The following is a 13,463-nucleotide window of genomic DNA, read 5'->3' on the forward strand; positions in this document are numbered from 1 at the left end:
AGTCCTATCACATTCAACCAGTTTTCATCCCAGAAATGACAAAAAGCACATTGTGCTTCTCAGCTTCATCATTATTTGTACTGCTGATTAATAGTAATTGTCCAATCAAGAACAATTTGTTGCGCAGTCACACCCTCTGGCTGCAAAGAGACAGACCAGAGGAGATTGAAGCCCTAGTTACCAAACCAGCCCTAATTGAGAATGATGGCACTTTTGTTCCTTTGAATGGCACCCACTCACTTGTCTGAAGTCACAAGAGGAGGTCTTGTTTTCAAAGCATTCAGTGATCTCAGTGCTTCCCATGCTGACTGTGCAACCAGTGGTTCCCTGGCCAATAGCCCTTATTATGATTAGAGAGGAGTTCAATTATTTTGGGGTATTTGTGTTGGGGAAAGTGATTTGGCAGGGCAGCGAGGGTGCACTGAAAGCCAGGAGTAGTAACATGTGCATCAGTGCTGAGCTTTCACTGCAGGATGACAGTGTTGCAGCAGTTCTCCCAGCAGCTTGAAGGAAGTCTTCAAAAGAGAAGTGGCTATAATCTACGATAGAATACTCATTTATTTTTTATTTAGCCTTTATTTAACCAGAAAAGCCCCAGTGAGATTAAAGATCTCTTTTACAAGAGTGTCCTGGCCAAGATAGACAGCAGTAACAATGCGTTGCACAAAAAACAACATAACGATAACTATAAATATGCCACAAAATTAGAATTTAATAGAAATGCGATTATAAGACCTTGAATAAAATGTGTGATATAATCACGTAAAAGATTCCACCCTAGAAACAACCTAAATGGTAAATTAAAACAAGCAAAGAGTTGTCTAATACTCTAAACTAAAACCAATCCAAAAAAAAAACTTAATGAGGCTAAAACACATCAAGAAGAGAGAGCACACAGTTTCTGCACTGATAATTTAAAATCAGTTTAGATACATAAAAGCTCTTTTACCCATTTTAGTTCAGACATTGGGACATTATAAACAGTGTTGGGCAAGTTACTGAAAATTAGTAATTAGTTACAGTTACTAATTACTGCTCTCAAAAAGTAATTGAATTACTTTACCAAGTACGACATATAAAAAAGTAATTAGTTACTAAGGAAAGTAACTTTTGTATTACTTTTAATGCAAAAGTGTAACAAAATCTCAGAGTTCAATCCACCTGGTAAAGTGTCCGTTTTGTTTACCCCACAACCAAAAATCAGTCCAGTTCAATTCAGTTTCACAAACATAAAAGAAATCCACTCAGGAGTTACCACTGATCCACAACTCAAACTAAGAATAGCAGCGACAGTTCAGTAACAGCTATTATTTACAATATATAACGTTCTAACTCCAGAGACGAGGCTTATGTTTTACTACAAGTTGGCTACAATGACGCGACTTTATGACACAGCTCTGAGACACGGTAAGCTCAGCTGATGTTGTGTCTTTTGTGTGTGCATTTGTTTGCTATCCTCTGCAGTTGTGCACTATTTTCACAAAAGACAAAACTAGCACATGTAAATTGTAATTGCATTGTTTAATTTGTAAAAGTAATTCGTTACATTGTGAGTTACCGCCAAAAGTAGTGGAATTACAGTCCCAATACCGACTACAAATCTCCTATATCTGACAATAAGAAGTCTATAGTATTAAATATTATGTTCAAATCAACTAATATTAATTATAAGTTCTTGTCAGGACCCTGATTTACAGAGGTATCCTGGATTTGAATGTTTAAATCAACATGAGCGTAATGAACCCTCAGTAAGTGTTTGGACAAGCAAATACAAGATATGCTGCATATGAGAGTGAATGAGTGAATATGCAACATATTCACTAACAGTAGCTGTTCTGTCTGTGAGGAATAGGGGTGTTTGGTGTAAACGAGGCTCTTTCCCGATAAGCATCCTCTCTGTGTCATCCATCCAGAGCTCATGCAGGTGTCTCTGGGACACAAGGCAAGGAGTCTCTGCTTGCTTGAAGTCTGTGTTGTGAAACCCAGCGCTGAGGGCTTAGAGCCAGCCCGCACCACCGGCTACGGCCCTGTTTCCTTGGAGACGAGGGTCATTGGGTGCTGGAATTTTCTTGTGGGGAGCGCTGACCCTGATTTATGAATTCATTTAATTCCAGCCACTATCACAAAACACGGGGGCAGCTAACAGCAGATTTGTGCAGACAGTCACGGCGTGGCCTTAACGAGCATTACCTCGAACAATGCTCAGTTAGACTTCATCTCCCTCGCTCAGACAAGCTCAGTCCTGCTGATTTACTGCACAGCACAATAAGTCTGCTTTGTGCCTCACAAGAAGAAGAAGAAGAAGAAGAAGAAGAAGAAGAAGCGAGATCACTAGTGAGCAGGATCAGGTTGTGTTGTACTGTACATGCTCAGACAGGTGTAGAAAGTATTTACAGAGCCTTTGCTGTCTCCTCCTCATGCAGGTGTTCGCCTTTGACCACTGTTTTTGGTCCATGGATGAGTCCAACGTTCCCAAATATGCCGGTGAGTCATAAGTGTTCATGCTGAAACTGATCCTTCGCTCATCACCCAAGAACTCAAATCACTGGCCATGAAAAGAAGCTGCTTGCTAAGCTTTGTGCAGTAATAGCGCAGGGAAACTCCCCGCTTGATGGAAAGCTGTTGTGTGCATGGTGTGTGTATATATGATCATTTGCATTTTGAGCGAATAAATTAAAATATATAAACAAGTTAGTTGTCTTTGTGTTGTCTGGAAACAATAAAATCGTCGTGCAAGTTTAGTTCAATGCATACAGCACTAAAATACACTTGAATTTGTATCGTATACAACAAATAACAATGCAGGTTGCTCTAATTTGCATTTCTTACCGGTGTTATACTTTTCATACGCCCACTCACATGTTAAATTCATTTTTTTTCCAGCTACCATTCATTTTCTCTAATGAGTGCTGCACAGAAAAGGTTACAGCTACAGTTTTTGTAACATCCATAGAAAAGACGTTATTACCTCCAGTACGAGACAGATTTCCATAATCATTATAGATATTTTTCTTGTCGTATCACTCTCATTTTGTAATGGAAATGAAATGCTTACATCTGCTTTGTGCTGAAACGACAAGGCAATCTGTTCACTGAAGGGCTCCCTCAAGGGCCCGGGCCAATGCTTTATTTAGCTCATTAAACAGCTGTCCCATTCAACTGGAGCACGACAGTGAGCAACACAAGAGATTTCTCTACACGGCCCAGCATTTTCCACACGACCAGACAGGAATCTGTCACCCTTCACAAACCTTCTCCTTCATTGTTTCTTGTTTTAATAGCCCCCGTTGATACATTTCACTGATTTCACCAATATTACCACAAACCTGACAACTAAAAGTGCTTATATAACTGAATGGTTTATGTGTTTACCATAATCTCCATGGTGACTGATTCTTTGTCTAAAAGGCCAAGAGGTGGTGTTCAAGTGCCTTGGAGAGGGAATACTTGAAAATGCATTCCAGGGATATAACGCCTGCATATTTGCCTATGGACAAACAGGTAATTGAAAATCCAGATGAAATTTTCACTAAGTCACTCATTTTTTAAGTCTTTTGGTAAATCCATTAGACCATACAGTCTGAACTATTTATCTATAACAAATGGCCTGTGTTATACTCTGTGTTAAGTCCCCTAAGTATATTTGCGGGCCAAATCGTCGTGCAGATATCTCGGTATAAAGTTTAAAGAACAAGGAGACTTGTATTTCTGATCACACTGGAGGAACTCATATCCTTCCTGGATCAAATTAGTTCCTTTATCCCGCTTCCGCTCCTAGAGGGGAGCACGTAGTTAAGAGACACACCTATTCAACACTTTGAAAAGAAGAGCACAAATATTTTAGTGGCCTGCCAGTCTCCTGATGTATGAGTAAATTAGTTTTTTTGTATGCTGCAAGCATCACTTTAATCTTGATGGGAACTAAAGGGGCTGGTTTGATAACATTAAGAAATCAACTGAGAACCCTTTTTTAAAAAATTTTCTACATTATTGCTCAAAAACAACTGAGGATACTAAATCGGGGGAAAAAAGAAAAGTAGGAACTCAAAAGTTAAAACTCTGCTATCTCCACCCAGGTTCAGGCAAATCATTTTCCATGATGGGGAACGGGGAACAGCCGGGTTTGATCCCTCGACTCTGCTGCTCGCTGTTTGAGAGGGTCCACAGGGAGGAGAACGAGGCCCATACTTTTAAAGTGGAAGTGTCCTACATGGAGATCTACAATGAGAAGGTCCGTGACCTACTGGATCCCAAAGGGTGAGTCCGATGTGCGAACTTGTACTTTTCCTTTAAAATAAGCAAACACGTGACCTGTATTCTCTTGCCGAATTTAATGAGCTAATGCTTCGGTAATGCTTTGGACCTGGGGTGACAGACGCAGCTGGTTACACAAACCATGGTGTAATTTTCCTCATAGGCTCGATTCACTCCAACTCCAGCACGACCAGTGACCTCTCAGGCGGCTCCTACTTTGCGTCTCTGTTTATAGCTCTGTTGTGTCTAGTTGCTTGAATGGAGAGGGGGGGGCGATGGCGACAGAGTGATGCGAGTAGGAAGCTCAACCCAGTCATTTCCTGCAGAACAGCGGCCAGGATCATCTTCTGACACTGCTGCATTCTTCGCCTCAGTGGTCTGATGTGGGTTGGCAGACAGACTGCAGGGGAGGGCGAGCTGTGAAAGAGAGTGTTTCAGGGACATCTGTTAGTGAAGCTGAGAGCAGGAGAGTGGTCAGAGCAGCCTGTGAGCCGGGTACCACAGAGGGACTACAGTGGATCGCTCTGTGTGCTGCAGATGTCTGAAGATGCAGCCAGACCCATTTCGATGGCAACTTCCTCTCGCTTATATAACAAGCCTCACACTCACTTGATCCCCCCCATCTATCTGCCTCTGTGATGTGTAGGATGAAACATCGACTGGGGTATAGATATGTGGTATAGAGTCAAGTGTAAATAGGATCTCTGTTCCTGTGTCAGGGTCCCTCTGTGAGTTGGTAGCTGACCATGGTCTTTCTAGCTGTTATATCCTCTTGTTTGCTGCAGTGGGTGGTAGATTACTCGAGTGGAAGCAGGGAACCTGGTTTCTGCCAACCTCAGTAGTTCTGTAGCCACAGGGAGAGGGATTCAGTGACCGATTGATCTATAGGATTTCTCCTCAACACCTGGCAGGCAGGTGAAGAGAGGCTTCAGTTCAACCACCTTCATCATCACCCAAGGTTGTGATAAAAACACACATGTATTTCTTATTAAAGGATAAGACTGGAAATATTCTATATTTTTGTAACTGTCAACGAATCCCATGAAAAGAGTAAAACGTGTTAGTCCATCTTTCAATAGGTTTCGACCTCCCCAGCCTGCCTGTTGCACTCAGCCCCAAGCCAATTGGTCCCCATTCAAGACCTACATTTATAAAAATGGGTCACAAATCTATAATTTATTCCTTTATGATAGCTAACTAAAAAGCTTGGCACTGTACTTTTGGGTAAGTGTTACTCAAACAGGAGTAAATGCCTTTTTTGTGGATTATTTTCAGCGTATGGCTCATTGATGTGTTTTCAAAAGTTATTCGAAAAACTATGGCACAGGGGTTTAATCTATATCAGATTTCGGATACACAGACAGCACTTTTTAGTATGATCAGTTCATTGTTGGTTTTTGTCTTTTCATTGGATGATTGGATGATTTCATTGGATGAAAAAAACTATAGAATATCACCAGATTTATCCTTTAAGAAAAATGTTATTGCTCTTATTCCAGAGCAACGTCTTGAAAACAATTTACTGGGTTAGAATTTAGAAAAGAGTTTAGGAAAGTATCCTGACATAAATCATGCAGTTTCTTAAATGACAAGTCTATTTTTCTAATTGTCAACTAATCATATGAAAAAACTACCATGTACAGTACCGTCTGTGTAGCCAAGCCATGCTATAGCTTATCCCTCTGTGACATAGAGCTCCATTGTTGCACAAAAACGATTAATGAGCCACACTGTTGAGATGGGTGACATGTCTCTTTACTATGATGAACATGGGTACTGTAGTCTATTTTGAGTCAGTCTGACATACAGTCTTGCTGCTGGAAATACACACTAGTGCACCAAATCCATAGCTGAAAACAGTCCCCTACAAATACACTGTTTACTGCTGTATGAGCAACCTTTGCTTAAAACTACAGTGCCCAGTTGTTCCACAAAATATTATTAAAATAAAAATTAATCAAAATATTATATACTCTATTATCGTGACCTGTGTTTAGAGTGTTTATAGACAGGCTAACATGTTACTGGTTTGGGTCTTTTCATGCATTTTGTTGATATTAATTAAAATATGATATAGCAAATAAAAAATCAGAAACTTTTTACATGAATATTTTTTTCATGGAATAACTTGGCATCAAACTTCTGTTAAAATGATACTGCAGTTTGAATGCCTGTTGATGGAGAGGTGATTCAGCAGTGCATGCAAGGCATGAAAGTAGTACGAGATAGTAAAACTATCCAATAGAGATGCCAGAGATATTTACACTATTTAACTTTTCATGAAATATCTTTGTTACCTAATACTAAAACTAATTTTTCAGAAAAAATTGAAAGCATTTTTGAAAGAATGCCAATGCTTAAATGCCAAAGCACTCATTAAAGTTTTCTTTCATTCTGACCAGACACTCATGGTCAGAAGAGATGCTTTCAGCTTCTCCTAAGAGAGTATTTGTTGAGCTGCCATAAGAGCCATTAAGTGTTACATGAAAAGGACTTCAGAGAGAGAGGAAATTAAATGCGCACTCATGTTCAAATTTTTTCTTGGTTCTTTCTTTTTGCATATTTGTCCTTGATTGGAAATAGTTAATATTCCTCCCTTTTTCCTCTCCTTCTTTTACTTGTACTCACATGTTGCCTATTTTTTCTTTTAAGGAGCCGACAGTCCCTGAAAGTTCGGGAACACAAAGTCCTGGGTCCGTACGTGGATGGTCTGTCTCAGCTGGCTGTGACCAGCTTTGAGGTGTGTCTTTGATCCTTCTGAATCCACCCTGTATCACTGACCAAAGAGCCTCATATTTCACATACGCATAGAAATGATTTATAACATCTACCAGAAACGCATGTATAACATATCCGCAGTTGTCAAGCTGCTGATTTACATTCGGAAGAACCATTTAGTTGAAAATCCTCCCAAATGTAGACTCTAATGACACATGTTCCTGATGTGGGATGTAGTCATGGGGCTTTGTGTAGTTTATATGCCAAGCCTTGGCAGGGCCTTCCTTAATTAAGTTTAAACATCTCCACCCTGTTCCTCTTAGCTCTGGTCTGCCTGATATTAGTCCGGCAGTATTCGCAGAGCCTTGGCCCACTGCCTGCTGTGACCCAGCTAAATCACATGGCACGCAGCCATATGTGAATACTGCTTCCCTTTATTGTTATCATAATGATCCATTTGTAAATTTTGCCTAAATCCAGTTAGTTTTTTTTAGCCAAACTTTAAAACATATTTTACATTTCTTTCTCTCTTGAACACCCTCTCAAAATCTTTTTAGGACATCGAGGTGCTGATGTCAGAGGGGAACAAATCTCGCACAGTTGCAGCCACCAACATGAATGAGGAGAGCAGTCGATCACACGCCGTCTTCAGTATTATTGTCACACAAACACTCTATGATCTACAGTCTGGGGTCAGTCCTTTTTTTTTTTTACTTCATTCATGTTTATCCTATCCTATAAATGTTTGTCTTAACATGGGTCTGACTGTTTGTGTGTGGTCATGATGATGAACAGAATTCAGGGGAGAAGGTGAGCAAGTTGAGTCTGGTTGACCTGGCAGGAAGTGAGAGAGTGTCCAAGACTGGAGCTGCTGGGGAGAGACTCAAAGAAGGCAGCAATATCAACAAGTGGGTATATTTTTAAAATCCTTTAATGCATGAAAATGTATAATGCCCAAGTAATCATTTGAGAAGTTGGTATTCTTCAAATTGAGTTGTTTTTTTTGTGTGGTTTTAGGTCTCTTACCACCTTAGGCTGTGTGATTTCTGCCCTGGCCGACCAGTCTGCAGGAAAGGGGAAGGCCAAATTTGTGCCTTACAGAGACTCAGTCCTCACCTGGCTACTGAAGGTTTGACACTCAAATTGCAAATATTTATAACTGTCTTCTGTTGTATTTATTATAATATCTTGTGATAACACTAGATGTTGCCTGAAATGTTGATTCCACTGAAAGCTGACCAAAATATTGGACATGTGTCCTTTATTGTTGCAGTGTTTGCACAATGCACATAGAGAAAACAGAAAACTTAACCACCTGTGTTTGGTGTTACATAAGCTCCATCTTTGCCGGCACATAACTCTTCCTTGTGATGTTTTTTCGTCTTCAGGATAACCTTGGTGGAAACAGCAAGACAGCCATGATAGCCACAGTGAGTCCAGCTGCTGATAACTACGAGGAGACTCTGTCCACTCTACGCTACGCCGACAGGGCCAAGAGAATCGTCAACCATGCCGTGGTGAACGAAGACCCCAATGCTCGGATCATCAGAGAGCTCAGGGAAGAGGTGGAGAAGCTCAAAGTTCAACTCTCTCAGGCTGAGGTGAGGAGACTTCGAGTGGACCCTGAACGCTCACAAATATATTCATGGTCAATTTGCCATCACTGACACGATGATCCAGTTTCCACTCGTGCTCATTTGCTCTCTCTGTTCTTCCCATCAGTCCATGAAGGCTCCTGAGCTGAAGGAGAAACTGCATGAGTCTGAGAAACTCATTCAGGAGATGACTGTCACCTGGGAGGAGAAACTACGAAAGACAGAGGAGATCGCCACTGTACGCACATCTGTCTTAAAAAGACGCCATAACCTCTTTTAATTCAGCAAAATTATGCTTACAGTTAAACTGTTATTATCTGTGTTTACAGGAGCGTCAGAAGCAGCTGGAGAGCATGGGCATCTCTTTGGAAACATCTGGAATTAAAGTGGGTGAAGACAAGTGTTTCCTGGTCAATCTGAATGCAGATCCTGCCCTAAACGAGCTACTGGTCTACTACCTGAAGGTAATGTGATAATCAATGTGATGCTATGTAATGCTGTTCAAGATGACTGCTTCTGGTGCTGATAGAGGTTCACTGCATTGCTCAAGGACACTTAAGCAGGATAACTGGTTGCAGATACTAGGACGTGAATCATCCCTGCTATTACGTCACCCTGCTGGCTGCAGTTCCACATAACTATTGAGACGAATTTGTGTGTAATCTAATCTAAAGGTTGAAAAACTTGAAGTCCAGTTGACATGACTGAGAAGTCATCCGGCTCAGTGTGGATAATAAATATATTATCCACACTGCAGGGCAATGTCATACATTTATTCCTGTTCCAAGGATTCATTAAAAATCAATATCATGCTTATATTGCGTTAAATATTTATCCCAAAGATGACATTTTTTATGATGTCAACGTTAAATAAAATGGAAATTTTGTAGAAATCACATACTTCAGTATAAAATTCATGATCTGAACAAAATTAAAAATAGACAACTGTTGGTCTAAATAGTACTTAATCACTCAGTATTATCACAGCTAAGTGGGTACTGGAGAAATAATTTGTTGTTAGGTCTAGTGGAATGAATTACCACTGAGCTCTGCAGATAAACCAGCTACTAACAGGCCACAACGTATACTGAATGGCATTGTCTCCTGTAGTGTTGCTTCAGTCGAGCTGTGTCCCCAGTGGCTCACGTCTCAACGATGATTTCAGATCTTTGATGAGAAGATTGTCCAATTTTATGCCAAAAATTCTTGCCACTGTGCTGAGGGCAACGTTGCTGCAGATTGACATTTTACATTTTCACACTTCCGCAACCAAAGCTCTTCCTGAGGTTTCTTCTTTTTCATCGTGTTAAAATGTTTTTTGGCGAGTTTTTCTTACCAGGATTGAGGGTCTTATAAAGGTTGCCATTGTGCAGATTTGAAAGCTCTTTGGGGCAAATTTGTAAGTTGTAGTTTTGGGCAATTGAAATAAAATTGTCTTGACTACATAGATCGGTACAATTATAGATATATTGGTCTACCTCATTACTATATATTGTTGTTGTAAAACAATTGTATGGGTGAAGGCCATGACAGATAGGAGATCTTAGTGTCAGTAGCCAGTGCTGCTAGTATAATTTGCTAATGGCAAGTTTTTTTCCCAAAGCTGCTGCCAAAGTCATAAATCCAAACACCTCGTAACGGCTAAATCCAAGCATCTCGTAATGTTTAAAGTTTTCACAGAAGCCTAAAAAAGCTCTCTTTATAACCATCTTTTTCTGAGGATTGCTACAAAAAAGTTAGATGCTCATTCACCCACTGATATTACAGTTTATTGTTAACAACACACAACCACTACCTCAGCAGTGTGCATACCATAGCGTTAATATTTACCATTGACAGGGGCCCTGAAACACACTGCAGCACATATGTTGCAGTGATCCAGATGACACCATTAGAGCAGAGAGGAGTCCAGTAAGAGCAGGTCTGGACTCTGCAAAGCAGTGAAGTAGAACAACCAACCAGCTAGCTGGACCTGTAAGAGCAGAAGCATGTGAGAAAGCAGCCAGTGCAGCGCACAGAACAACACGCCTTTGTATGGGTTCTGCAGGCCAGCCTGGCATATCAGTGTGGAATGACTATGGTAATGTTAAGTGGGTTAGTTCACTGCAGGGTAGGACATCCTCTAGAAACTGGGATGTTTGTTTAACAACGCCCACTCCACAATGAGAGCAACAGAAGTTTTTTCACTTAGCTCTGGTTTCGCTTTGGTTTTATTCTTGCTTTTTTCCCCCAAATTGAAGCATTAAATTTCATTATTTTGCAATACTCTTGTGCAAATTAGTTGAATAAGTAACTATTTGCAGCTCTTAGGGTTATGACCAAAAAACTGGAACGAGACCATGAATGTAATTATTTTCAGGGCTTTTATTATCATTTCCTTAATCTTTCCTCCACCTGTGTGTAGGAGCACACACGTGTGGGTGCTGACACGTCTCAGGACATCCAGCTCTTCGGGATCGGTATCCAGCCGAAGCATTGCGTACTGGAGCTCTGCCCAGATGGTGATGTCACCCTTATGCCCATAGGGAATGCCAGGTGAGTTACTATACAACATACTCTCTATCTACTGTATCTCCCTCTGTTGTCTGTCCTTCATGGATGACTGGACCTTCAGTGATTCACATGACCTCACTCAGCAGGAATCTATGATCTGAGCCTCTCGCTTTGATATCAGAACCATGTCTCCCTCCCACTACAAAGGAATTGCACGTTCTCAATTAGTTTTCCATGTACAAAGCTGGACATTATAATGTGGTCTCATTAATAGATTTTGATGTCTCTGATGTTTTCTACAGGACCTGTGTGAACGGAACGATGATTGATTCCTTGATGCATCTGTGGCACGGAGACCGTATCTTATGGGGCAACAACCACTTTTTCAGGTCAGGTTCAGGTCTTGTCATAAGTTTGGCCCCAAATGTGTGAGCAGTGTGAACACATGAAGTTATACTGTAAAATCACTGACTGAAAGCCATGCCGTGTTGTAGGATCAATCTGCCTAAACGAAAGCGGCGGGACCGTTTGAAGGAACTAGAGAGAGCTTCTCCCAGAGAGAGCTTCGTCGAGGTAGATGTGGAGACCGCCAGCGAGGCCTCTTCTGAGCAGGACTACAGCTATGAGTTTGCTCAGATGGAGGTCATAATGAAGACTCTGGGGAACAATGGTATGATTAGGATAATCTGCCTTCTACAATCTACATGGTCCTTAAGCCTTTCAGGCGACAGCTTTATGCAGTATGTGCTGGTACATGAATACAATTCCACTTAGGTTTCTAAACCTCCAGCTTGTTCCAGCTACTCTGACCTAACGTCTTTTAAAAATTACTGTAAAACAGTCTATCCTACATAGAAAAACCCAAATGTAGTGTCAATTCTGAAATATTCTGTCAGTGTTTTGTTGCCACAAAATTTTAATTTTGATTGTGAAATGGAGCCTGGGTGGAGCTGAGGTGGGACAAACGAACTACCAACTAACTAAGCAACTACCAACATCTAAGCAGCAAATTCTCACAATTGAAACACTTGAGGCTGCGTTTTTTTTGCTTGATAAATGACTAAAACAAGTAACTGATTATCAAAATAGAACTGATTAATTTTCTGTAAGCATTGCACCAAAAGTGGCAAACTAGAAAAACTTTACAGTAAGAAAAAAAATATGAACACAATGTGGAAGAAAGTTATTTACGTAGTCATTTATAATTCAACTTAATGACAGAAACAGCAATTTATGGTTAATTTAAGTTTTTAATAATTTTAAGAATAACTTTATTTGAATTGTATTGTAATTCAAATGCAGGCTTCAACACTTAGGTTAAAGTTCCTGTTTCTTTACTGATGAAACTCAGTCCATTGCTGCTCCTGTAAGTTATAATAACGTATTAGATTATGTATTAGATTGTAAAATGTATTATTTTTAATGTGTGTGTGTGTGTGTGTGTAGACCCCATGCAGAATGTAGTCCAGGTTCTGGAGAAACAGTACCTAGAGGAAAAGCGGACAGCTCTTGAGGAGCAGAGAATGATGTATGAACGAGAGCTGGAGTCGCTACGGCAACAGCTCTCTCCAGAGAAAACACCGCAGCACCACCGCAGCAGCAGTGACCGCCTGACGTTCCCTACGCACACACCACATGGCAAGCTGCGACTGTGGACAGAGGAGCGGTTAGTGGAACACGGATACACAAACATACACATACACAGAAAAGCACATACCCAGATATGTATGTACTGAATGTGCACATGAGCAGGGCCTGAAAAAATGAGGCATGCTGTCATTTTCAAACTCTGTCAGGTGTCAGTTCATCATGTTAATAAATACACTTTTTCTGAGTACCCTGCTTTTAACAGAGATGCATGACATACACACAATATCCACCTTACTAGATGCACCTTGTGACATGTAGAAGCAAATATTCGTCACAGAATATCCAAACATTTTTTAAGCATGGATTAAACAAGGTGCTGGAAACATTTCACTGGGATGTTGTGTGTTGCAGCTCCTGCAGTTTTATCTATAAAGCATTATTAATCCTAAAGATGTCTTGTGGAACTGAGATACAGTACGATCAAAGCAGTGAGCGGGGCAGTGAAAAATCTAAAATTACTGTCGTCTTCATGAAATAATCCTGAGATGAGACACTTACTCTTTTCTAAAAATATCCATTTGAAGGCTACAGTGAATGGATGCCCTTGGTCAGAGTCACTGTTGTGGTGCACTGTGGCATTCAAACTATGCACAATTGTGTACCCACCTCCATCACTATCCTCAAACATATAAACCAGGCAGCATACTTTATCCTGGATTAAGCCTCAACGTCTTCCTCTCTTTTACTTTGCCATTCATATTAAATTAAAGCAATTGTAGTTTGTGGAAAATACCAGAAAGAGAATAACATCTG

At 40.5% G+C, this 13,463-nt stretch overlaps 1 protein-coding gene across 7 annotated transcripts in view; it reads left to right on the top strand.

Annotated features, from left to right (window-relative positions):
• Nucleotides 1-13,463, top strand: part of kif13a (kinesin family member 13A) — a 40,682-nt gene that overhangs the window by 14,047 nt on the left and 13,172 nt on the right. For all 7 annotated transcript variants that reach the window (XM_042423801.1, XM_042423802.1, XM_042423805.1 and 4 more), the window contains exons 4-17: nucleotides 2,424-2,484; nucleotides 3,409-3,501; nucleotides 4,077-4,257; nucleotides 6,907-6,994; nucleotides 7,530-7,664; nucleotides 7,768-7,880; nucleotides 7,990-8,101; nucleotides 8,361-8,573; nucleotides 8,695-8,805; nucleotides 8,897-9,031; nucleotides 10,972-11,102; nucleotides 11,363-11,449; nucleotides 11,555-11,730; nucleotides 12,507-12,726. In XM_042423801.1, the coding sequence (XP_042279735.1) occupies nucleotides 2,424-2,484; nucleotides 3,409-3,501; nucleotides 4,077-4,257; nucleotides 6,907-6,994; nucleotides 7,530-7,664; nucleotides 7,768-7,880; nucleotides 7,990-8,101; nucleotides 8,361-8,573; nucleotides 8,695-8,805; nucleotides 8,897-9,031; nucleotides 10,972-11,102; nucleotides 11,363-11,449; nucleotides 11,555-11,730; nucleotides 12,507-12,726 (1,856 nt within the window). The remainder of the gene's footprint in view (nucleotides 1-2,423; nucleotides 2,485-3,408; nucleotides 3,502-4,076; nucleotides 4,258-6,906; nucleotides 6,995-7,529; nucleotides 7,665-7,767; nucleotides 7,881-7,989; nucleotides 8,102-8,360; nucleotides 8,574-8,694; nucleotides 8,806-8,896; nucleotides 9,032-10,971; nucleotides 11,103-11,362; nucleotides 11,450-11,554; nucleotides 11,731-12,506; nucleotides 12,727-13,463) is intronic.

This window comes from Thunnus maccoyii, chromosome 10 (genome assembly GCF_910596095.1).
Source record: "Thunnus maccoyii chromosome 10, fThuMac1.1, whole genome shotgun sequence".
Taxonomy (NCBI): Eukaryota; Metazoa; Chordata; class Actinopteri; order Scombriformes; family Scombridae; genus Thunnus; species Thunnus maccoyii.